Below are 24243 nucleotides of genomic sequence, written 5' to 3' on the forward strand. Positions count from 1 at the left end.
AAAAAACATCACAGATGCTCTCTTAATTCTTTGGAAAGAAACTGGTGTAGCAAAGTTTCTCATAATTTTGTGTAGCAATTTGTAAATTTATTTTTTTATTTTTGTAAAGTTATAATTTTAAAATTAGCTGTTTGAGTTTATTTATATTTATTTATTTATTATTTTATTTAATTATTGAAATTTAAAAGGTCTGCAAATACTAAAAAAAAATAGAATAAAATAAAATTAAAAAAAGAGGGAAATAAAAGATAAAACGTGAGGACAAGATTAAAGCATAATAAATACAGATGAGGAATATAAAGGATGAAGATAAAAGGACATAAAATCAGCCAAACGTTAATTATCAAAGATTCTGCCTGAGAAAAATAAATTAATAAAATAATTTATTAATTAATTTTTCTTTTTTCTGGTTATTTAGTTGTATTTATTTTAATTCTATAAACTTATTTTTCTCCTCCTGCATTTCCCGGTACAGTAGAAGTGGTATACACCTGTTATGATCGTTGTTATCCGCCAATAAGCTCAGAGAACAGGAAGAACGTCGACTGTCTGCCGGGAAAAAACGTAGAAGAAGAGAATCACAGGAAGTAGCAGCACTAGCTTCAGCTAAGCTTTGAACTGGTTGTGTTTTACACAGATATCTCACCATGAGACACAGAAACTATAAAGATATATTTTTGTTGATAAACAAACGTCAGAGAAACCAGAGTTTCTGTTTAATTGACGGTTAATTAATCCAGTTTTAATCATCGGAGAAGACGGAACAGCTAGCAGGTAGTTAGCATCCTGTAGCTACATGGAGGAAAACTCTTTACAAAGAAGATTTCAGGACGAAAAACTGATTTGATTTTCTTCAAAATGTCGTGAATGTAAATTCTTGAACTTTCTGTGAACCAGAAACGGATCTCAGCTCCTGAAAAGATCTTTAAACCGTTTGGACGGAGGATGGCAGAACCAGAACTACTAGACCCTGTTTACGACCCTGACCGAGAGCAGAGAGCAGGTTGGATCTGTTTATGTCATTGTGTCGGTTAATAAATGATTATCAACAGCTGTATAAGGCTTTTATTATCCAATGTAGAGATTAGAGACTTGAGAGGCTTGTTGAGATTAAAAGTATTTTTTCCAAGTCAGTAGCAGCACAGATACAGATACAGATACAGATACCTGCCTCCAGGATTCAAACCATCACATCAAACAGATACACCTACCTCCAAATCCTTCTGGATCTGCCCAGATCAAACTTTTAGTGTTGATAAAATTAATAGATAATAAAATTAATGAAATCAATTTGATGCAAGCCAGTTTGTGGTCCTGCATATTGAAAATGTTTTATTTATCCACGTCTCACACGGTGCAGGTTCATCACTTCTGTCTGAAACTGTCACAGTGCTCCTCTCACTCCTCAGTTTGGTTCAGGCTGGAGTCTGACTGCAGCTGCTTTCAGAGCGACACACATTTCTAACAAAGATCTTTCCATATTTATGGACCTGAATGATATGAGATATCACAGATTAATTAATTAAAGTAAGTACACTCAGCTTTGTTCCCCTTGAGGTTGGGCCGTCCTTGACAAATAAGATAATATAAATTCTGTAGACCCACACAGGAAGGAACACTTGAACATCAGTTGAACATTACTACCGAAAATTACTTTTGTTGACACGTTTTGTTTACCCCTGTACAAAAATAAACCAAGTGAAAACATGTTTATTTAAATGTACCAAAATGTAAAAGATATAAACCCACCTATCATGGTCAAAACAATGTTGACATTTTTAAATTACAACCATTTTCAGCCACCACATGTGAATATTGCCATCAGCTCATTTCTACAACCAAATCTGCGCCAATTCCCACACAAGATAAATAAATGAGGCCATGATGAGCCAGCTACTCTGGAGGTATTTTTTAAACCAGCCACTGATTGATCAGTTAGTTCAGCTAAAATCAGTCTTTGTCTAAGCAGCTTGTGGTCAATAGGTCGATAAAAATGTCACTAAGAACGATTAAAAACTGGAGATACTGAAATTGTGCTGTGTTTTCCTGAACCCTGATTGAGATGCTGCTAAAATGATGTTACTTTCGAGAAATACTGTACCTTTAGTTGCTTCCTGATTAAGGTTTCCAAGACTTTGGCTGGATACTTGAAAGATTTTTTAGCTGATTTCCAGTAACCTGGCACACCAGACGGACAGTTTCATTTATCCGCCACGTAAATATTTCACTAGTCCGTCTGGGTAGCAGCTCTTCGGATTTGTTTTCAGAGGTGGGACCTTCAAAAAAATCCCGGCTGGTGATTGGACGACCTTTCTGATAGACAAACAACTACAGGAACACGAGAAACATTTGTGATAACGGCGTGAGACGACTGCTGCTGTTTTTCTAAAGTTAACTTAAGGATTAACGCTGACAAGTACGAAAGTCTGCTGTCGTCTGCTCCCACAGCTCCCGCCTCTCGTCCCTGATTGGGCCGGTTAGAATTTAGCCGAGTGAATTCATTGGTCATTGGAGCCTGGCAAGATGGACCTGCAGGAGTTGAGAAACTGAATCAGGCAGGTCCGTCTGCTCTGCAAGGTTAGATTTCCAGACTGCAAGAAAAACATCATTTTCCAAAGAAAGGTTGAAAATGTGCATCAAGGATGGAGCAATAAAATCATCAGCTACTTTAAAAAGTAAGACCCAGTTTGTGTTGATGAACAGATTTTGTTTTATCTGTCTGCCTGAAAGTTTTATGAACCCGAGAGGTTAAAATTTCACCAAAGCTGAAAGGTTGATTTAGTAAAATCTGACATTTTCAGGTGAATATTTCAGCTGCTGCTCTGAATGAAAGTATGATCCAAAACATCAAGCGCTTAGTTTTATGTCTAAGAAGAATCACAACGTAAAGGTTCAGCTGTGAGACTTTTTATAACCGTGTTAGGACGGTCCATTACCGTTATTATAAATATTCAAATAAACTCAAAACATCAAAATTTTCTTATGGCTGAAAATTCCATGATGTGAAACAGTTTTTAAAGATTTGTTTGTCTCCCATGATTTTCCACAGATGCTCAGCAGCTCTTGGTTATCAAAGAAGAAGTTTCTCCTGTGCCTCTGGAGAGGGACCCCAGTCCTGTCCAGGAGGACCCACCAGAACCACCAAGCGTTAAAGAGGAGCGGGAGGAGCTGTGGACCAATCAGGAGGAAGAGGAGCTTCACGGTCTGGGGCCGGCTGATGTTGACATGTTGATGATAATCCCTGTTCTCGTAAAGAGTGAAGAAGATGACGGAGAGGAAGCTCGGACCCTGAAGCTTCAGGAGAACCAGACTGAAGAGAACAGAGAGCGTTTGAAAACAGAATCTGATGCAGACGGATCAGAACCAGACGATCATTTACAACCGCTCACTGATGACGAGACCTCACAGTCTGACTCTGAGACGGACGACAGCTGTGACTGGGAGACCAATGAGTCCCCGTCAGGTTTAAACAAAGACGTAACTGTGAGTAGTGAAGAACATAAGGCTGGGAAAACCTCAGATGGCGCCCCTGAATGTGCTGCGAGCTCTAAAGGACTCCAGAACAATGAGAAACCGTTCAGCTGCTCTGTTTGCGGTGAAAGATTTGGTAAAAAGAAAAGTCTCTCCATCCACTTGATCCGTCATACCAAAGGGAAAGGTTTCAGCTGCTCAGTTTGTGAGAAGAGTTTCCCAAAGAGCGCTGAGCTCGTGAGACACATGAGAACCCACACTGGAGAGAAACCTTTCAGTTGCTCTATCTGTGATAAAAGTTTCACTCAGAAGTCAAGTTTGTACTCGCACCAGCAGGTTCACACAGGAGAGAAACCCTTCAGCTGCTCTATTTGTGGTAGAAGTTTCATGAGCAAGTCCAATTTTTACAGACACCAACAAGTTCACACAGGAGAGAAACCTTTCAGCTGCTCCGTTTGTGGTCGGACTTTTACACAGAAGACAGGTCTGTACAGACACCAGCAAGTCCACACGGGGGAGCAGCCCTTCCTGTGCTCCGTGTGTGGTCGGAGCTACACACAGAAATCAAGTCTGTACCAACACCAGCAAGTTCACACAGGAGAGAAACCATACAGCTGCTCTGTTTGTAACGCAAGCTTCTTCAGGAAGAGTTATCTGGTCGAACACATGAGGCTTCACACCGGGGAGAAACCCTTCAGTTGCTCTTTTTGTGGAAAGAACTTTTCTCAGAAGTCGGGGTTGTACCTGCACAAACAGATTCACACGAGAGACGAGACGTTTTCATGAGCTGACCACTTTACCTCACATTTCTGACCACAGATTTGTTTTACCTCAGTTTTTTAAAGAACAAAAGTGTGTTCAGCCCAGCTTGATGAATGAAGCTGCACAGACATTTTTTACAGGAATTCTTCATTAATTAATCAGCTGATAAAAAGCTACATTAGAAAATTATGTTTATTTATTCTATATAATTTAATCATTATTGGAAGATTGTCTCTGCTGTTTCATCTGTTTTTCAAATCGTCAAATAAAAATCATGAGATGTCACCTTCAACACCTGTTTTGTGTTTTTAAATAACCCCGATGGCTTTTCCTCTTTAACTTCCTGTATCATATCACTGTCCCTGTGGTTACCTGGCAACCAGTCTAAGGTGTACCCCTCCTCTCAGCCAGTGACAGTTGGGAAAGGGAAGTGCGGTGCCGTGTTTTAACAGAGACCCAACATCAAGACAAGATGAAGTCACAGGATTTCAACATGAAGTCTGATCTGAACTACTCATGGGGACAAATCTTAGCAGCATTCAGAAAGTTAACAATGGAGAGGACAAACTTTCCTCTAACAGTCTGAAACTTTGGGCAGAACCCGACTCATGTTAGACATCAGCTGAGACCGTGATGGAGAGAGAAGGAGAGACACAGAAAGAGAGACACAGACAATAACAGGGAAGGACCCTAACTTGATTTATTTTAAATGAAAGTTTTTATTTTTCATTTTTTAAATGTTTTAAAGAGTTTTTCTGGGTTTTGACTTTTTTTTTCATTTTATTTTATTTTTTTCCCATTTCTTTATTTTAGATGGTAAATTTAGTTATTATTTAAGTTTTTATTACATTACATTTCATTATATTTTTATAATATATTAATTATATCATATTTTAGTAGCAATAAAAAGTATGTTTTTATTTTAATATTTTTTAGTTCTTACTTGTGTTGTGATTGTAGGTTTTTATTTGTGTATGTTAAACTTTTGTCATGTTCATCATTTGATAGTCTTAATTTGGAAAAATTTTGTTATTTGCTTTAAGCTTTTTTTTATAATTAATTTTTTTTAATTTCATGTTTTGGTTTTCCAAGAGTTTTAAAATTTACTTGATCAAAATCAAGCTTAGCCCTTCATTTAATTTTGTTATTTTTTAAGTTTATTGTTTTAGTTACCTATTTTGATTGACATTTTTGTTTTTTGTTTTGTATTTTAAATTTTTTTATTCTGTTGATTCTTCTTCTTCTTTTTTTTTTTTTTTTTTTTTTTTTTGTTTGGTTAATTATCCAGTTTGTCTTTTTTATTTCTTGTTTCAGTGTTTCATTTTGGTTTTTGAGAAAAGGTTTTTTAATTTCAAATTATTTAATTTTTCACTATTTTTTAAAATTGTTATTATTTGCTGGTTGTATTATTTAATTCTGGTGTTAATATAGTTTATTTGATCATATTTCAGGGTGCTTATTTTAGCACCCCGAAATACACTCATCATTATCATCCTCCTTCCAAACTGGCCTTTTTTTATGAAATGAATAGCGAGGAAAGTGAAGATGAAAAGATGGCTAACATGACTGTTTAGTATGCGTCAAAAACCTGCGCGCTGTGACTAGAGTGCCTTGAGAGAAAGAATTAAAATATTAGCGTACAGTTATCAGTATGCTGTTGTAAGTCCAGACATATTGTGTAGTTAACTTACAAATAATTGGTTGTCACCTGTTGGTTTGCCTCACTCTAGTCTGAAAGTTTAGAAAAAAGGGGAAATATCAGTTTATTGCTGCCAACAAATGCACGGGTTTAATAAAGAGAGAACAAGTCAAAGCAATTAATACAATTTATAAAGAATAAGAGGTAAGACACGGTGATAAAATTCAAATTCATTTGCAATAAGTAGATATTATAGCAGTTATTGTGCTGTTGTCAGATTTATTGTGTAGTCGTCACTTGGGAAATCACTCATTTGTCAGTCTGCCTAATTCGTCTTTTTAAAAAAACGACATAAATATTACAATTTTATTGCGGTTAACAAAGATATAGGTTTAATAAACTAAGCAGAGTTTAAGGTAATTAAAATAAACAGAAAAAAATACAACGCGAAGTATTTATTTGACATTCTTTACAGATTATCGTTGTTTTCCTAATGTTTTTGTATTGCCCGCCAACCTACTTCCGGAAACGTTTTGAGGCTACATGAGCACGTGATAGGCCAGTGCTTTGAACTTCCGTTGTCGCCACTCTCTCTCTACAGGCACTCTAGTTTACGGAGATGATCGACATTATACATCGAAATGAGACACCAAAGGCTGTGTGTTAGGATAAACTTCTTCTTTGAATCGACTTAATGCTGACTTCCTGGATATTTACCGTCAGACTCGTCTTCTTTTTCATTATATAGCGTTAGTTTAGCCTAGCCTAGCCTAGCCTAGCTTAGCTTCCAGTAGACGGTGAGAGGCGGACTGAGGCCTGGAGGGAGTTCTCGGTGGAATTAAACATCTTCATTGACCCAAAGTAACGGATTGAGGAGGTTTTTCTGCTGTTAATGTTGGAGTCGTTTAGTGAAAATGTCCAAAGCTCAAACAGTGAGAGGTTTGATCATCCAGAGACTGAGTGCAGCTGCTGAAGAGATCTTTGAGCTGTTTGAAAGAACGATAGCAGAGTACGAGGAGCAGCTCTGTCGATCTAAAGAGGAGAACCAGAGACAACAGAAGCTTCTGGAAGCTGTTTATAACCCTGAAGTCCGCTTACACAGAGCAGGTTTGGACTCTGTCTTTACTTCCACTCTATGGGTTTTTTTTGCAGTGTTTTTATAGTTGCTTAAATGCTGTTTTTACCGAATTTCCATTGATAGATTACGGAAGTGTATTGTATTCACTTGAACAAAAAAAAAAAAAACAACTCAGGTTTTTCAGAGTAATTTATTCTTTGGTTTGTTTGTTTTTTTTGTGGTAAATTATTTTGTTTTTCTGATTAATATTTTTTATTGGTTTGTTTTTTTGTTATAATTATTTCTGTTTTTATGTGTAATTTTTTCCTGAAGTATCGAGATACTTAGAAATCCCACGAGAATCTCAACCTGCTGTTTTTCTTGGTAATTTTTTCCTCCTGTTTTTAGGAGTAGTTTTTTTCCTGTTCAGCACATATATGCCTTATCCTTAACTTTCTACCGGTCCGTACTGGGTCAATAAAGGTAAGGTATTAGCCACACACAGGGTATGATCCCTTGTTATGTTTTCAACTTTATCCTTATATTTTATATAAGCCTATTGTTCAATGTAATACTTAAGGAATAGACAAAGATGTGGCATTAAAAAAATGCATTGCTTCTACATTGGAAAGCCGGTAGGAAGTTAAGGATAAGGCATATATGTGCCGAACAGGATGTCTGATCCGTGCGGGACTACCGAATATCATTTTCAAAGAGCGCAAAATGGGAGAAAAGTAGACTGGTCTTCATTTCAGTCTTTGTTTATAAACTGGACTGGAATAAAAGTTCCCACTTTTCTCCAGCAGAGGGTGAAATGTTTCCTTTAAACTCACATTGATGTGCATTTTATGGGAAAATATGGCTCCTGGTAAAGTCTGTAGACATCGTCATTTAACTTTTTCACATGGTCTGCTGTTAAAAAAGCAAACTCAAAATTGTAAAATCGAAGACTTGTATTTTAAATCAAATCAGCATCCCAAAAAAACGTCAATACAATCTAGGAACTAACCCTAAACTGTTTGTTTTTAGATCCACAGAGTTACAGCGTGCAGGACGTCTCTCACACTTTAAAAAGAAATGTTTTAGTGGATTAATGTTTACAGTTAGTTTCAGTTTTAAAAGGTTGTTTTTGTTTCATTATCGTTCACAGATGTCCAGCAGCTGTTATCCAGTGAAGCGGTTTCCCCCGTACATCAGCAGGAGAGGAGCCTCCTCAGTCTGGACCAGGAGGACCCACCAGAACCACCACACATCAAAGAGGAAGAGGAGGAGCTGTGGAGCAGTCAGGAGACGGAGCAGCTTCACGGATCGGAGGAGGATGAAATCATCAGGTTCACTTTCACTCCCGTCTCTGTGAAGAGTGAAGAAGATGAGGAGAACCCTCAGCAAACACAAAGTGAAGCAAACAGAGATCATTTGGAAAGAGAGGCTGATGGAGAGGACTGTGGAGGATCAGAGGAACACAGGAACTTTAAACCAGAGAGTCATCCACAGCCAGAGACTCAGGGCGAGGTTTCACACTCTGAATCTGAGACTGACGAGAGCAGCTGTGGTTGGGAGGAGGCTGCTGAGCCTGCGTCAGGTCAACATCTCGCTCCAAACAAAGACGTGTCTGTAAATGACGTGGAGTGTAAGACTGAAAATACATGGTTCAGCTCTGAATGTGCAACAAGTTCTGGTCAAAGTGAACAACTTCAGACCCAAACAGGAGCTGAACCCTTCAGCTGTTCGTACTGTGGTAAAATATATCTCCTTAAGGACTCCTTGAGGAAGCACATGAAGCGTCACACTGAAGGAAACTGTTACAGCTGCTCCGTCTGTCAGAAGACTTTCCCTTGGAGGGGGGAGCTGGTTCGCCACATGAGGATCCACACAGGAGAGAAACCCTTCAAATGCTCTTACTGTGGTAGACGATTCTCACAAAGGATACAGATGACCTCACATTTAAGAGTTCACACTGGAGAGAAACCTTTCACCTGCTCCATTTGTCAGACAAGTTTCAGCATCAGGAAAAATCTGGGCATACACATGAGGATCCACACGGGAGAGAAACCGTACGGCTGCTCGGTCTGTGGGATGAGCTTCAGGCAGGGCGGGGGTCTGAAGCGGCACTCTAGGGTACACATCGAGAAGAATAAACCGCTCAGCTGCTCGATTTGTGCGGCAAGATTTGCAAATCGTGTGACTCTGAAACGTCACTTGACTCGCCACACCGGGGAGAAACCGTTCAGCTGCACTGAGATTAAAGATGAAGGGACATAAAATTAACCCAATTTTAATTATCAAAGATTCTGCCTGAGAGAAAAAAATAAAAGCATTTATTAATTTTTCTATTTTGTTTTTTTTAGTTGTATCAATATTTATTTTATGGACTTATTTTTCTCCTCCTGCATTTCCACTACCATAGGGGGGGTATACATGTATTATGATTGTTGTGATCCACCAATAAGCTCAGAGAACAGGAAGAATATCAACTGGCTGCTGGGAAAAACATAGAAGAAGAACATCACAGGAAGCAGTAGCACTAGCTTCAGCTAAACTTTGAACTGGTTGTGTTTTATACAGATATCTTACTATGAGACAGAAACTTTAAAGATATGCTTTTGTTTATGAACAAACATAAGAGAAACCAGAGTTTCTGCTTAATTTACAGTTAATGAATCCAGTTTTAATCCACAAAGAAGACGGAACAGTTAGCAGGTAGTTAGCATCCTGCAGCTACACGGAGGAAAACTCTTTACAAAGAAGATTTCAGAACGAAAAACTGCTTTGATTTTCTTCAAAATGTCATGAACATAAATTCTAGGAAAAACTGAACCAGAAACTGATCTCAGCTCCTGAAAAGATCTGTAAACCGTTTGGACGGAGGATGGCAGAACCAGAACTACTGGACCCTGAAGACCGAGAGCAGAGAGCAGGTTGGATCTGCTTTTATGTCATTGTGTCGGTTAATAAATGATTTTCAACACGCTGTTCAAGGCTTTTAATATCTAATGTCACTTCTGCCTGAAACCGACGCAGTGCTCATGTAGTTAGGGTTAGGGGTTAGCTTCACATCCTGAGGCTGGGCTTTCAATGACAAATAAAATAATACAGACTCTGTCGACCCACACAGTAAGGAACCCAGTAAAACTGGGAAAGGCTCCAGCTTCCCAACAGGAACCCCAACATGAAAGACCTGTTAACAGTGGAGAAGACAAACTTTCCTCTAACAGTCAGAAACTTTGGGCAGAGCCCGACTCGCGTTAGACAGACGTAAGCTGAGACCGTGATGGAGAGAGAAGGAGAGACAAACAGAGACTTTATTTTGATTTATTATAATTAAAGGCTTTACTTTTTTATTTATTTATTTATTTATTTTTTACTTTTGTACTTATTTTTTCTACTGATTCCTTTATTTTCTATGGTATTTTTTAAAAATAATTAATTGTGTTTTTCTTATTTGGTTGTAAATATTTATATATATATATATATATATATATATATATATATATATATATATATATATATATATATATATATATATATATATATGTTTTAGTTTTTCCTTGTGTTGTGATTTTAGATTTTTATTTGTGCACCTTAAGCTTTTGTCATGTTCGTCATTTGATAGTCTAAATTTGGACTTTGATTAAAGTTTGTCTTTTAATTTTGTTCTTGTCATATTGTGTTTTTAATTTGTATTTTGATCAGCATTTTTAAAAAGTAATTCAAGTTGTTTTTAATTTCATGTTGTGCTTTTACAAGAGTTTTTAAATTTTACTTTTTCCTCAAAGTCAAGCTAAGCCATTTATTTCTTTTTTTTATTTTATCTTCTTATATATATATTTTTTTTTTAACGATTGTTTAGTTTTTAACATTTTTTATTCTGTTTTATGGTTTTTCAAGAGTTTTTTAAATTTTACTTTATTCCTAAAAGTCAAGCTTAGCCGTTTATAATTTTTTTTAGTTTATATTTTAAGTTATGCATTTTGGTTAACGTTTTTTTTGTTTGTTTGTTTTGTTTGTCTATATTTATTTATTTATTTATTTATTCATTCATTTATTTATTTATTCATTTTTTATTTTACATTTTCTTTTTCTGTTATTTATTCTTATTTGTTTTTTCAGTTTTAGTCAATTATCCAGTTTGTCTTTTTCATTGTTTTTGTTTCAGTTTTTAATTTAGTTTTTAAGGTAAGGTTTTTAATGCCAGATATATATATATTTTTTTAAACTTCTTTTTCAGTTTATTTGACTTTTATATTCCAGATGCTAATATTAGCACCCCGAAATAAAACTCATTCTCATCATCAGCCTCTTTCTAAACCGGCCTTCCCTCCTTTCCAACCCTTGAACCATTTTTATGAATCGAGTTAGGAAGAATGTGAAGATGAAAAAAATGGCTAACACGACTGTTTAATATCCGTAAAAAAAACCAGTGGAGGGCGGCAGCGCGCTGTGACTACATGAAGTCTACCGGGAAGCAACGCGTAGAAGAAGAAGAAGAAGAACCGTTTGTTTACGGAGAGAGGATCGAGATTAAACATCGAGCTGAAACACCAAAGGCTGTATGTTAGGATAAACTTCGTCTGTAAATCGACTTAACGCTGACTTCCTGGATATTTACCGTCAGACTCATCTTCTGTTTGATTACACAACGTTAGCTTAGCCTAGCCTTGCTTAGCTTAGCTTCCAGTAGGCGGTGAGAGGCGGACTGAGGCCTGGAGGGAGATCTCGGTGGAATTAAACATCTTCATTGACCCAAAGTGACGGATTGAGGAGGTTTTTCTGCTGTTAATGTTGGAGTCGTTTAGTTAAAATGTCTAAAGTCCAAACAGTGAGAGGTTTGATCATCCAGAGACTGAGTGCAGCTGCTGAAGAGATCTTTGAGCTGTTTGAAAGAACGATAGCAGAGTACGAGGAGCAGCTCTGTCGATCTAAAGAGGATCAACACAAACTGCTGGACTCTGGTTTCTGCAAACACAGAGCAGGTTCGTACTCAGTCTTTATCTCTACTCTATGTGGGTTTACACTTTGTTTTTTTAATCGCAAAAAATGCTGTTCTCACTTAATCTCCATTTACAGATGCATGACAGATTGAGGCATAAACTACCAAACAAACTTCCTTTGGATACAGAGTGACAGTGAGGCATGTTAAAGTATTTAAAGCAGTTTATGGTCTTTGTCTCTTAAACAGATTTGAAAAAATGGACGTAACGTTTTAGCCACTAGCAAACTGTCATATTCCACTCAGCTGTAAGTGATATGTCAGATCCCACCCTTTGTACTCACTGTAAATATGATTAAAACAGAGAGATCTTATAGTCCAGGCTGTACTTTCACCCAAATGCCAATAAACACATTTACTGATCAATATAATGACACAGAAAAAAAAGAAACAGAAAGAGCTGAATGTCCTTTGGTGGTTTAAATCACAAAGATAGATGGAAAACACATTTTAAGAAAGGAGAACACAACTTTGATTTTCACTAAAGAAAAGAGAAAAAACTGTTAAAGCAATTATTTTCTAGGAGGAAGTTTTTACCGACTCTCTGTTCGGTACGTCTAAATGCACCTGTGGGGACAGCATACTTACTCCAACCTTCCCAACTTTCATTCAATGAAATGTTAAACTCCTCCTTTTATTTGTTTTAATAGTCTGCATATTTTCATATTTAAGGAGCACAACCGTTTCAGAGCTGAATACCTGATTCATGTCGTCTTTATTTGAGTGTGCTCAGGGGTCATTTACATTTAAAAAGGTTATAAATCTACTTCAAGTAAACTTTACATGTCATCATCTGCTTTAATCATATTAAACATAATTATCCAACTATAAAATTGTGGCTCGTGAAAATGCTCAGTGGCTAGTAACTCTGGGAAACCATTAGCCACAGTGGCTGGTTAGCAAAAAAGTAAATGTCGAGCCCTGCTCACAGGGTAGGATAGGTAGGTCAATAGGTAGAATAAAGGGTTATTTACATCTATTTAAAGTTAAATTGTAGTACCTTGAGAGTTAAATAAGATCAGTTAATCCTTTAATTCTGTCCCACTAAGGAGAAATTTGTAGCAAAAAAAAAAAAAAAAGTGTTTTGTGCAAACAATACTTCAATACGAATATGTAGATAGAATAAAAAATAAGTTTAACCCAGAGGACAAGTTGAAATGACGCTGTCCCCACAAACTATTCTGAAGAAGGAGTCTTAGTCCATTCTTCTATTTAATTTTATTTTTTATTATCCTCCATTTAGGTATATTTGTTTGCTTGGTGATTGTTTTTATTTCGTTGCTTGGATTTATTTATTTTTGTGAAGCTGCCTAAAGAGATTTCTGTCTCCATGTCCTGGTTTTCCTTTTGTCTTTTTTTTTTACATATATTTGGCAACATTTCTGCCTCTCTACCTGGAAACAAACCAGCTCACCTGACCTTGACTTACCTGATAAGTTCTATTTTCAGCTGTTTTAGAAAATTTAACAAAACTTGAAAACAACTCAGTCCATTCTTCCCTGTAGATTTTATTTTTGATGTTGTGGTTCACACATTTTGGTCTCCTTCCCTTTTTGGCCAAATACAACTTGTGATAAAGCTGCGTGCACAGACATTAAAAGGCCAGGGGCGAAGAGTAGACAAAGGAGAGTACAGCATGTTCTCGCCACTCAAGACGGCGCTATGCTCCCGTGTTTTTAAAGAAACTTCAGACGTGTTTATCATGTTTTGACTCACCAAGAGGCCACTTTGGGAGGTGTTTTGGCTCAAGAGGGAACTTGGGCATGAATTTGGCTAACGAGTTAGCACTTTAGCGTTCATTGTACTTCCAAGAGAGCTCTGTAGCCTAAATTTTAGGGGTGGGAGAAAAAATTGAAAATCAATATATCCTGATTTTTTTTGTTTGACAATATCAAAATCGGGACTCTTTGCCAGAAAATCAGTTTTTTTTCTTTTTTTCAAATTCAAATTCTTCATTTCAGTCTTTGTTTATAAACTGGACTGGAAAAAGTTCCCACTTTTCTCCAGCAGAGGGCGAAATATTATATAAAATATTGAAAAATTGCAATTTAATTCAGATCGGCGCCTCAAAAATCATAATAAATTAGGATAACAAGAAAAGCATTTTCACCAACTGGACCTTGAGGTGAGCTAACTTTGTTTTTAGATCCACAGAGTTACAGCGTGCAGGACGTCTCTCACACTTTAAAAAGAAATGCTTTAGTGGATTAATGTTTACAGTTCGTTTCAGTTTTAAAAGGTTGTTTTTGTTTCATTATCGTTCACAGATGTCCAGCAGCTGTTATCCAGTGAAGCGGTTTCCCCCGTACAGCTGCAGGAGAGGAGCCTCCTCAGTCTGGACCAGGAGGACCCACCAGAACCACCACACATCAAAGAGGAAGAGGAGGAGCTGTGGAGCAGTCAGGAGACGGAGCAGCTTCACGGACCAGAGGAGGATGAAATCATCAGGTTCACATTCACTCCCGTCTCTGTGAAGAGTGAAGAAGATGAGGAGAACCCTCAGCAAACACAAAGTGAAGCAAACAGAGATCATTTGGAAAGAGAGGCTGATGGAGAGGACTGTGGAGGATCAGAGGAACACAGGAACTTAAAACCAGAGAGTCGTTCACAGCCAGAGACTCAGGGCGAGGTTTCACACTCTGAATCTGAGACTGATGAGAGCAGCTGTGGTTGGGAGGAAGCTGCTGAGCCTGCGTCAGGTCAACATCTCGCTCCAAACAAAGACGTGTCTGTAAACGACGTGGAGTGTAAGACTGAAAATACATGGTTCAGCTCTGAATGTGCAACAAGTTCTGGTCAAAGTGAACAACTTCAGACCCAAACAGGAGCTCAACCCTTCAGCTGTTCGTTTTGTGGTAAGAGATATCCACAGAAGATCTCCCTAACGAAGCACATGAAGCGTCACTCTGAAGGAAACTGTTACAGCTGCTCCGTCTGTCAGAAGACTTTCCCTTGGAGGGGGGAGCTGGTTCGCCACATGAGGATCCACACTGGAGAGAAACCCTTCAAATGCTCTTACTGTGGCATACGGTTCTCACAAAGGATTCACCTGACCTCGCATTTAAGAGTTCACACTGGAGAGAAACCCTTCACCTGCTCCATTTGTCAGACAAGTTTCAGCATCAGGAAGAATCTGGGCATACACATGAGGATCCACACGGGGCAGAAACCGTTCAGCTGTTCGGTCTGTGGGAAGAGATTCACGCGGCGCGGGGGTCTGACGCGGCACTCTGTGGTGCACACCGGGGAGAAACCGTTCAGCTGTTCGTTTTGCGAGGAAAGCTTCGCACATCTTGTGACTCTGAAGCGTCATTTGACTGTTCACACAGGGGAGAAACCGTTCAGCTGCACTGTTTGTGACAAAAGATTTGCTCGACTCCAGTATCTGAAGAAACACAAGTGTGTGGTTGAGAGCGGGACAAGTAAATGAAGCTTCAGGAACTCATCAAACATCAACATTCAAAATAAGATGCACCTGATTTTCTTATCAGCTGATGGGACGTAACATAATATTTATTCTGTCTTTGGTATTGCATGTATTAATTTTCAAAGCGTATTTAATGAAAACATAATTTCACTCACACAGAGCTGTGGCCAACATCAGTTTCTCATTTTCAAATTATTTAATACCGTTTAATCTGCAGTATCACAGTGTGTTCATCATATTTGTTTGGATTCTCCTGGACATAAAAAAAACTCTTGAGGAAACTTGACTTGTACATCCAAACTCATCTGTTATACTTCAGGTGTAAGTGAGAAATTAAATAAACGTTGTTTGACATTTCACTGCTCTGTGAAGTAGCATCTTGGCGTCTTGCTCCTGACACCTTGTGGAAGAAACAGCCACATGTATCACATATCCTGTTGTTAATCAGTAATTTTAATTTACATCTAACATTTTATCACCTTACAGACAATTTTAGCCACCTATCTTTTTCCAAAAATTTGTTTATCTCAGAAAATAAGAAAAATTATTCCACTTTCTTGAGATGATGAGAAAATAAGTCCAGATCTCAAAAAAAAAAAATAAAAAGATAAAACGTATTCAACCACAACTTTTTAGTGTTACCTTGAAATAAGACCATTAAATTCAACAAATTGCAACTTTTTTAACTGCCTTACCTCAAGTCCACTCACCAATCTACTTTTCTCCATGTTCCCATGGTGCTACAATACAACTGCCATGGAAACAACAAAGGAGAAGAAGAAGAAAAAGAAAAGATAATAATAATAATAATAATAATAATAATAATAATAATGACAATAATAATAATAATAATAATAATGCAAGAAAGGTGGTTTGGTCTCAATATTTATTGATATTTATATAAATATTTTTTTATTTACTTACTTTTCTCCCCCTTTAATGTAAAACCAAAGACTGTTGAACATGTGATAAATAATTTGAAAATAGAAAATTTTATAAAATCAATAAAAATAATAATAATAATAATAATACTATTATTATGATAATTATTATCATAATAATAATAATTATTAAAATAATAATAATAGTAATAATAATAATAATAGTAATTATTATTATTATTATTATAATTATTATTATTATTATTATAACAGTGATGATGATAATGATAATAATAATAAAAATAAATAGGTGGTTTGGTTTCAATATTTTTTTATATTTTTATTTTATTTACTTACTTTTCTCCCTCTTTAATGTAAAACCACAGACTGTTTGATATGTGATAAATAGTTAAAAAAAAATATAAAATATTATGAAATCAATAATAAGAAAAATAAAAATAATAACTATGATTCTCATTATTTTTGTTATAATTATTTTTATTATTGTTACTTTTATTGAAAACAATTTTTGTATTTGTACACACACTTACATATGATAATTTATTATGTTTCGTAAACTTTTAGTTTTACATCATTTTCTCATGTAATGCTGTAGTCTTTTAATATTTCATTATTTTATTTGTTACTTTTAATTTGATTGTTTTATTTTCTTATTGTGAGTTTAACATTTTATTTTACCTTCAGTGTTTCCTCATTGAGGTCTCCAGACAGCGTTTCCACACTTCCTCAGGTCATCTGTGTGGATGGTAGTTAAATTGTGTTGCCATTGTTGCGCATGAAAAGTGCTTCATAAATAAAGTTTAATTGGTTGATTAATATTTATATTTAAACTAACGACATTACATACTCCGGTACAGTAGGTGGCAGTGTACGCCTGTCATATTGATGGTTATAGGCTAACAAACAGAGAAGAAGAGCGCAGAATGTCACCGAAAGCCGTTAACTACGTGTGCTAACTTCATAATTAACCGATAAATGTTTCAGATATTAACACCAATAAGTTTTTAAGGATGAAGTTGTGCCTGTGAGCGTTTCTGATGTTTAATATCGGACTTTTTTACCGTTTGTTCCTGGTGCTACATGACGTTAGCTTAGCCTCTTAGCTTCACAAGCACAGCTCCCGGGCCTGGAGGGAGTGCCTCTCTGAGGAGAACCGAAATACACCTTTTCTTCAGGGTTTATCTTTAAAAAAAAACATCAACAAGACTTTATAAAAATGTCTAAGGTTGGACACATCAGGGATTTTGTGAACCAGAGACTGAGTGCAGCTGCTGAAGAGATCTTTGAGCTGTTTGAAAGGACGATAGCAGAGTACGAGGAGCAGCTCTGTCGATCCAAAGAGGATCAACACAAACTGCTGGACGCGGTCTACAACCCTGAAGTCCGCTTACACAGAGCAGGTTGGTGCTGTTTATCTCTTACAGTCTGTTTAAACATCACAAAACAGCTGCTGTCGGTTTGTCAGTGAGTTAAACACACATTTAACATCAATAGATAACTGTCTGTCATGTTCTGTGACTGGGGGAAGACAATAAGTGTGACACCACATACAGAGAACTATCTGTTATTGAGCTGATTTTAAAACTCAAACTCTAATTTCTAAAGTCTCATCTAAAATCTCAGAGAAACATCAAAATTAGAGTCTTTGCCTTTAAGCAGGAGGATTAGATTTTTAGAGTTTACAACATTTTCTCAGGTAACCATATCCTGAACTCTGGGACACAGCAGGGGATTATGGGTAAACTTGTAAACTCAGAAAGTGACTGATTGACAAAGCTTTGTGCAAAACAAGCCAACGGGTTTGGTTGTTGATTAACATGACGTGTACTTTGAGAGCTCAATAAATCAACCAGTCTTTGTTTACACAGAGCTGAATCACAACTGTTATCTTTGATTATTCACACCAAGGGGCTAAATATTGACGTTAAATCAAATCAATGCGGTGGCTGTAAATATATGACTAGTAAATATATTCACCAGTTTATTGACTGGAGAAGAGGTTGACAGTTTGGCGTACACCACTTCCCATGCAAAGGTTGTGATTTATAAAAATAAACCGTGGGAGGATGTGCAGACCGCTACGTCAACTTTAATTCTTGTGCACCATCATTTGGAGTCATAGGGAAACTGTCCGCACAGACAGCAAAGTAGTAAATTGAAGCCTTTAGATACATATTGGTGTCTCACATACATTTTGTCTGACTGAATATTAAACATAGCATCATAATCAATCAAAACAATGCTCACTTTAGGCTGTAGATATTAGATTTTTGCCCACCAGCCACTGTGGCTAGTGGCTTCCCAGAGTTACTAGCCACTCAGCATTTTCACTAGCCACAATTTTATTGTTGGATGATTAGTTTACTTGAACTAGATTTACAACTTTTTAAATGTAAATGACCCCTGTGCGCACACAAATAAAGACTATATTAAATATGTCAGTGTTAAACTCCACAGGTCATAATCAGGAATTCTGTTTTGATCAGGTCGTGCTCCTTAAATATGAAAATATGCAGACTATTACGACAAAGTCATAAAATGAGTAAATTATTATTACATTTTATTGAAGTGATAAAAACTAAACTGAAAAAAAATCTAGCAAGACACACAGTCGTTTGTTAGTAATAAACCAAGAACCATACTTTCTGGACTATAAGTCACTCTGTCGTATAATTACACATTTTTTGAAGTCATATCAGTCAAAAAAATGTGTCATGAAGAGAAAAACACCAAATATAAGTCGCACTGGACTATAAGTCTTGTTTATTTAGTATAATTTGGTTTGTTTACAGTTTTTCCAGACTGAACCTCAAACAACAACAAAATGGTATCAACCATTTAAACCACATAACAGTCCACAGAGAGTGTTAGGTTCAGATGTCACCTTTCATGTTTTATTTACAGACTCAGAACGTGAGGAGTTAATAAAAAACAGTCTGCTGCCCGCGGCTGGAGCGACACGGCTGGATAGAGTCTGACAGACGGACGAATGAGGGGGACACACGTAGCAACACAGTTAACAACGACTTCAAGTGATGAGGCCAAGAATTTATCTTTTGTTGCTGCGATTAGCATATTTTTTATTTTTAAGACAATAACATTTTTCAGTTCAACAGTTGATGTGTTTTCTCTGCACTATTTTTTTTCTATGACGTTGAAATAATTTGCAAAAAAAAAAAAATTTACAAAATTTTTCATGGCGTTTGAACTATTTTGGACCTGAGGTTGCAACTTTTACTGTTTGCAGTAAGTTTGCACTGAAACACTGGTCACTGTGTCATGTTATTAAGCGTTACCCACTTAGCAAAGAGGCGTTCGAAAGACGTCCTTTTACCGTCGTGTTTGGACGTCTAACTTTTGTCTCCTGAAGGTGGAGACTGTTCCTCTGGACGACGTCTGCTGAGCGTCCATTTCTGACGTCCACAGTTCCTCTATATAAAAAAACTCTTTCTCCACACCGGGCGTTGAACCAGCGTCCCTCCAAATGCTGCTGTCTCTGCAGCCATTTTCGTCATCCTTATTGTTTTTCACCTTCGTCCTGTTTTTGTGTTTAACTGTAGTCCAGTTTTTGAAGGTGTCAGACTGTTCCTGTTCGTTTTCCTGTAGCTTCGTTTGATTTCCTCAGCAGAAGATGCTAACCGTAAATACAGGCCCCGTTGACACGACGTTTCATCTAAAAACGCTAAATCACAGTGAAAACGCAATGAAAAAAAATCGGCCTTACACTGAAACGCTGATGGACTGAAAACGCTGTAGTAAGCATGCCAGGCCTATAGGTGGTGCTATAACTGTCTTGTCCAGACGCTGATTTTGGGAGATCTCAGCCCCAGAGACAAAGGCATTAAACATTTTCACTTCAAAGCTGCTGCTGAGCCACATGAAGCTTCAGGAAAGTTAACCTCTACAGGCGCCTGGTGCTCCCAGCCCAGCACGGCTCCAAATCTCTAGCCAGACTCTTCTCCTCTGTTGTTCCCAAATGGTGAATGAATTACCTAACTCTCCACAGAGTCCCTTTCTACTTTAAGAGACGTCTGAAGACTCATCAGGTAGAAGGAGTCAGAGGGTCTCAGAGCCAGCTCCTCGTGAATTTTCAGCACTAATCACTGAATGTTGTTGGAGGTTGAAGTATATTGTTGCAGCAATTAATTGTGATTAGTTGGCTAGATTATTCTACATCAAAAAGCCATACTTGTAGTATTTTGTTGCATCAACCAGGTTTTCCTTCTGTCTAAATTCTTGCTTGTGTTGAACGTCACTTTGGACAAAAGCGTCTGATAAATGAAACTGTAGAGTAGAAACAGGAAATGGAAACAAACAAACAAAATAGATTAACATGATTGCTACATTTTTCAGGTCGGATTTTTCAACTGTTTGAAACTTAAAATCACGTTTTTTTATGACAAAAATGCCATAAAGCAATAAAATAATCAAAAAGTTATATAAAACTTTATATTTTTAGATAGGTCTGAAGTAGTTAAAAAGATTTAATGCTTTGAAAGTTAAAAAAAATATGGATTAATTAATTTTTTATAGCTTGATATTGAGGGTGGACGTTTTGTCCATTAACAACACAAACGCGTAGAAAATGTAATCACTTCTGGGGGTTAAAGTGTTTGTTTCCTGTGTATTTCCTCAGATCTCCAGCAGCTGTCAGCAAATAAAGAAGCGGTTCCCTCTGAGCAGCAGCAGCAGCAGGAGGAGAAGAAGGAGAACTCCACTCAGGACCAGGAGGACCCACCAGAACCTCCACAAATCAAAGAGGAGTGGGAGGATCTGTGGTCTCATGAGGAGGAGCAGCTGAAAAAGCCAGGGGAAGCTGATGTCATCAAGTTCACGTTCAGTCCCATCCCCGTGAAGACCGAGGACGAGGACGAAGAGAAACCTGAGCTCTCACAGCTGCAGCAGACGCAGAGTCAGCAGACGGAGACCGGAGCTGATGGAGAGGACTTCATGAGCTCAGAGGGAGCTCAGTTCAACGCTCATGAACAACCTCTGACCTGCGACAAGACGTCAGAGTCCTTTGGATCTGAGACCGAGGACAGTGACTGTGACTGGGACGAGTCCAGAGACCCTCAGGTGGGTCCGGACCCCCTGCAGAGCAGCGAGGCTCCTGTGAGTGAAACAGAATATAAAATCGAAGACACATCCGTCAGCTCTCCTGAGTGTGCTTCAGGCTCCGACCCGAAGGATGAGCTGCAGAGCGACAAAGGAGTCCAAACAGAGGTGAAACCGTTTAGCTGCTCAATTTGTGGGAAGCGGTTTCTCCGTAAGGCGTCCTTAACGAACCACACCAGACTTCACTCTGAGGGGAAACGCTTCAACTGCCCCGTCTGTAAGAAGAGTTTTCAGTGGAGAGGAGACGTCGTAGCGCACATGAGAATCCACACAGGGGAGAAACCCTACAGCTGCTCTGTCTGTGGCATAAAGTTTGCACAGAGCTCCACTTTGTCCTCACACTTAAGAATTCACACAGGAGAGAAACCGTTCAGCTGCTTGTTCTGCAAAGCTAGCTACCGGTTCAGAAGAAGTCTGATCATTCACATGAGGAGCCACACCGGGGAGAAACCCTACTGCTGCACGGTGTGTGGGAAAGCGTTCGGTGAGCGAGGACACATGAGGCGACACATGGCTGTCCACACGGGAGAGAAACCGTTCAGTTGTTCAGTGTGTGAAAAAACATTCACTCTGCACGGCAACCTGAGGCGCCACCTGGCCGTCCACACTGGGGAGAAACCGTTCGGCTGTTCTGTTTGTGGTCAGAGCTTTGCCCAGCAGGTGACTCTGAGCCGACACATGACTATACACACGGGGGAGAAACCGTTTTCATGCAACGTCTGCGAGAAAAGTTTCTCTCGACTTGATTACGTCAAAAATCACAAGTGTGTCGGCGAGAGCAGCAAAAGTACGTGAGTCAACGTGACGAAACGACGACACAGCCAACGCAGTGTCACTCAAAGCCACATGATTACGATCACCCTGATTTTATTTTTAATTTTATGTTTTTTAAGCTTGTTTTATAAACTAATGTGTTTATTTTGCACAGTCTCCCTTTAAGGAAAGATCCAAATGTTTAAACTCTCACAGCAAATCAGAATGAAGTTAGTTCCTTTGTCCCACACATTACTCCATTTATTTACTTTTTGTACGTTACAGTTTTGTTTTGTAAATAGCGCTTAAAGAGATTGGGGACTTATTCCAAACTTCTCTTTTGTAAATATGAAAATTTTTCTCTGTCAAAGCTCTTGTTTCCCACTTTTTGTCATTTTTATGTAGATGAGCAATGAGTGACTCAAAACTTCTTGCTGATATTACTCACATGTTTATAAGACAATGGATAAGACGTTCTGCCTAATACCAAATTACCCGGAACATGAAACTTCTTAAAGGAACAGTGTGTAGAAATGAGAATTTTACCGACATGTAAAACCAATTCTTTTCTGCAAATCAGCAAAAATATACTCTCTTCTTCTTCTTCTTCTTCTTCTTCTTCTTCAGCAACAAAAACAACAACTGCTGTCTTCTTCTCTGCTTGACTTCCAGGTAGATTTCAGGCTCGTACTGAAAACCATGTTCTGCTCTTTCTGTCCCCCAAAATCTGCCGTAGACAAACATGGCCGCTCGTAATCGTATGTTAAAAACAGATTAACTTAGACCAGGAGGAAGCGGTTTGTGTGTGTGTGTGGCGTTCTCTAATGGACTCCTCCTCCAGGCTCCATCTGAATCAGGTTTTTGTGACTGGATGACTCGTAATCTGATGATCAGTGTGAATCTGCTACTGAGAGCTACACCATGGTCCCTGAGAGCCTGTTGAAGTGTATGAACCCTTTATTTTGGTGATTTCTGCGTCAGACCAATAAACTGTACGCTGACCTGTGTGTGTGTGTGTGTGTGTGTGGATCAGATGTTGTTTGTTGTTGTTTGTGTTTGTGTCCACGTGTTGCTCCGTGTGTCAGAGACACACACGCCTACTTCCTGTGATCAAACCTCGTCTTCCGTCATGGAGAAGGCTTCAAAGATCGACTCAGGTAACCAAGCACTTCGTTTTACTGATAGACTGTTTTAGCCTTTAGCTCATGTTTTAGCCTTTGGTGCTGTTATAGCCTTTAGCCTGTTTTTTAGCCTTAAGTTCTTGTTATAGTCTTTAGCTTATGCTTTAGCCTTTAGCCTGTGTGTTAATCTTTACCACCTGCTTAAGTCTTTAGCTCTTGTTTAAGCCTCTGGCCTATGTTTTATTTTTTTAAGCCTGTGGTAGCCTCTAGCCCCCGCATTAGCCTTTAGCTTGTGTTTTAGCCTTTAGCACTTGTTATAGCCCTTAGCTCATGTTTTAGCCAAAAACATGTTTTAGCCTTAAGTACTTGTTATTGCCTTTGGCTTGTGATTTAGCTATTAGCTTATGGTTTAGCTTTTAGCAAGTTTTTTAGCCTTTACCTCCTGTTTTAACCTAAGCTCTTGTTTAAGCCTCTAGCTTATGTTTTCTTTTTTAGCCTGGCATAGCCCTCAGCCCCCCTGCATTAGCCTTTAGCTTGTGTTTTAGCCTTAAGCTCTTTTTTGGCTAAAGCTCATGTTTTCTCCCATAGATAACTTTTGTGCCTTAAGCCCTTGTTTAAGCTCCTAGCTTGATTTTGAGCCTTTAGCTTGTGTTATAGCTATTAGCTTATGTTTTAGCTTTTAGCTGGTGTTTTAGCCTTTACCTCCTGTTTTAACCTAAGCTCTTGTTTAAGCCTCTAGCTTATGTTTTATTTTTTAGCCTGTCATAGCCCTAAGCCCCCCTAATTTAGCCTTTAGCTTATGTTTTAGCCTTTAGCCCTTTTTTGCCTTAAGCTCATGTTTTCTCCCATAGCTAACTTTTAAGCCTTTAGCCTGTTTTTTTTCTCCTTTAAGACGTGTGTTAGCCCCTAGCTTGTGGTTGAGCCTTCAAATCTTGTTTTAGCCATTAACTCATGTTTTAGCTTTTAGCCTGTGTGTTAGCCTTTAGCTGGTGCTCTATCTCTCTCC

General features: G+C 38.0%; 1 protein-coding gene across 1 annotated transcript; it reads left to right on the top strand.

Annotated features, from left to right (window-relative positions):
• Positions 1-535: 535 nt before the first annotated feature.
• LOC141803258 (uncharacterized) lies at positions 536-23117 on the top strand. Its single transcript, XM_074687221.1, has 8 exons — positions 536-1003; positions 3050-4251; positions 6772-6979; positions 8080-9190; positions 11718-11902; positions 14187-15341; positions 17400-17648; positions 20885-23117. Exons 1-8 carry the CDS (start codon positions 946-948, stop codon positions 22156-22158), a joined length of 5442 nt encoding a protein of 1813 aa, XP_074543322.1. The 5' UTR covers positions 536-945; the 3' UTR covers positions 22159-23117.
• The last annotated feature ends 1126 nt before the right edge of the window (positions 23118-24243 follow it).

The sequence above is a fragment of the Halichoeres trimaculatus genome, unplaced genomic scaffold, assembly GCF_033239565.1.
Source record: "Halichoeres trimaculatus isolate MK-OKI-2021-1 unplaced genomic scaffold, fHalTri1.1 fHalTri1_scaffold_14, whole genome shotgun sequence".
Classification (NCBI taxonomy): Eukaryota; Metazoa; Chordata; class Actinopteri; order Labriformes; family Labridae; genus Halichoeres; species Halichoeres trimaculatus.

Coding starts and splice junctions, on each gene's coding strand:
- LOC141803258 (XM_074687221.1), top strand. CDS start 946: ATGGCAGAACCAGAACTACTAGACCCTGTTTACGACCCTGACCGAGAG. Junction 6,980..8,079: donor AGTCCGCTTACACAGAGCAG/GTTTGGACTCTG, acceptor TATCGTTCACAG/ATGTCCAGCAGCTGTTATCC. Junction 9,191..11,717: donor ATTAAAGATGAAGGGACATA/AAATTAACCCAA, acceptor TTAATGTTGGAG/TCGTTTAGTTAAAATGTCTA.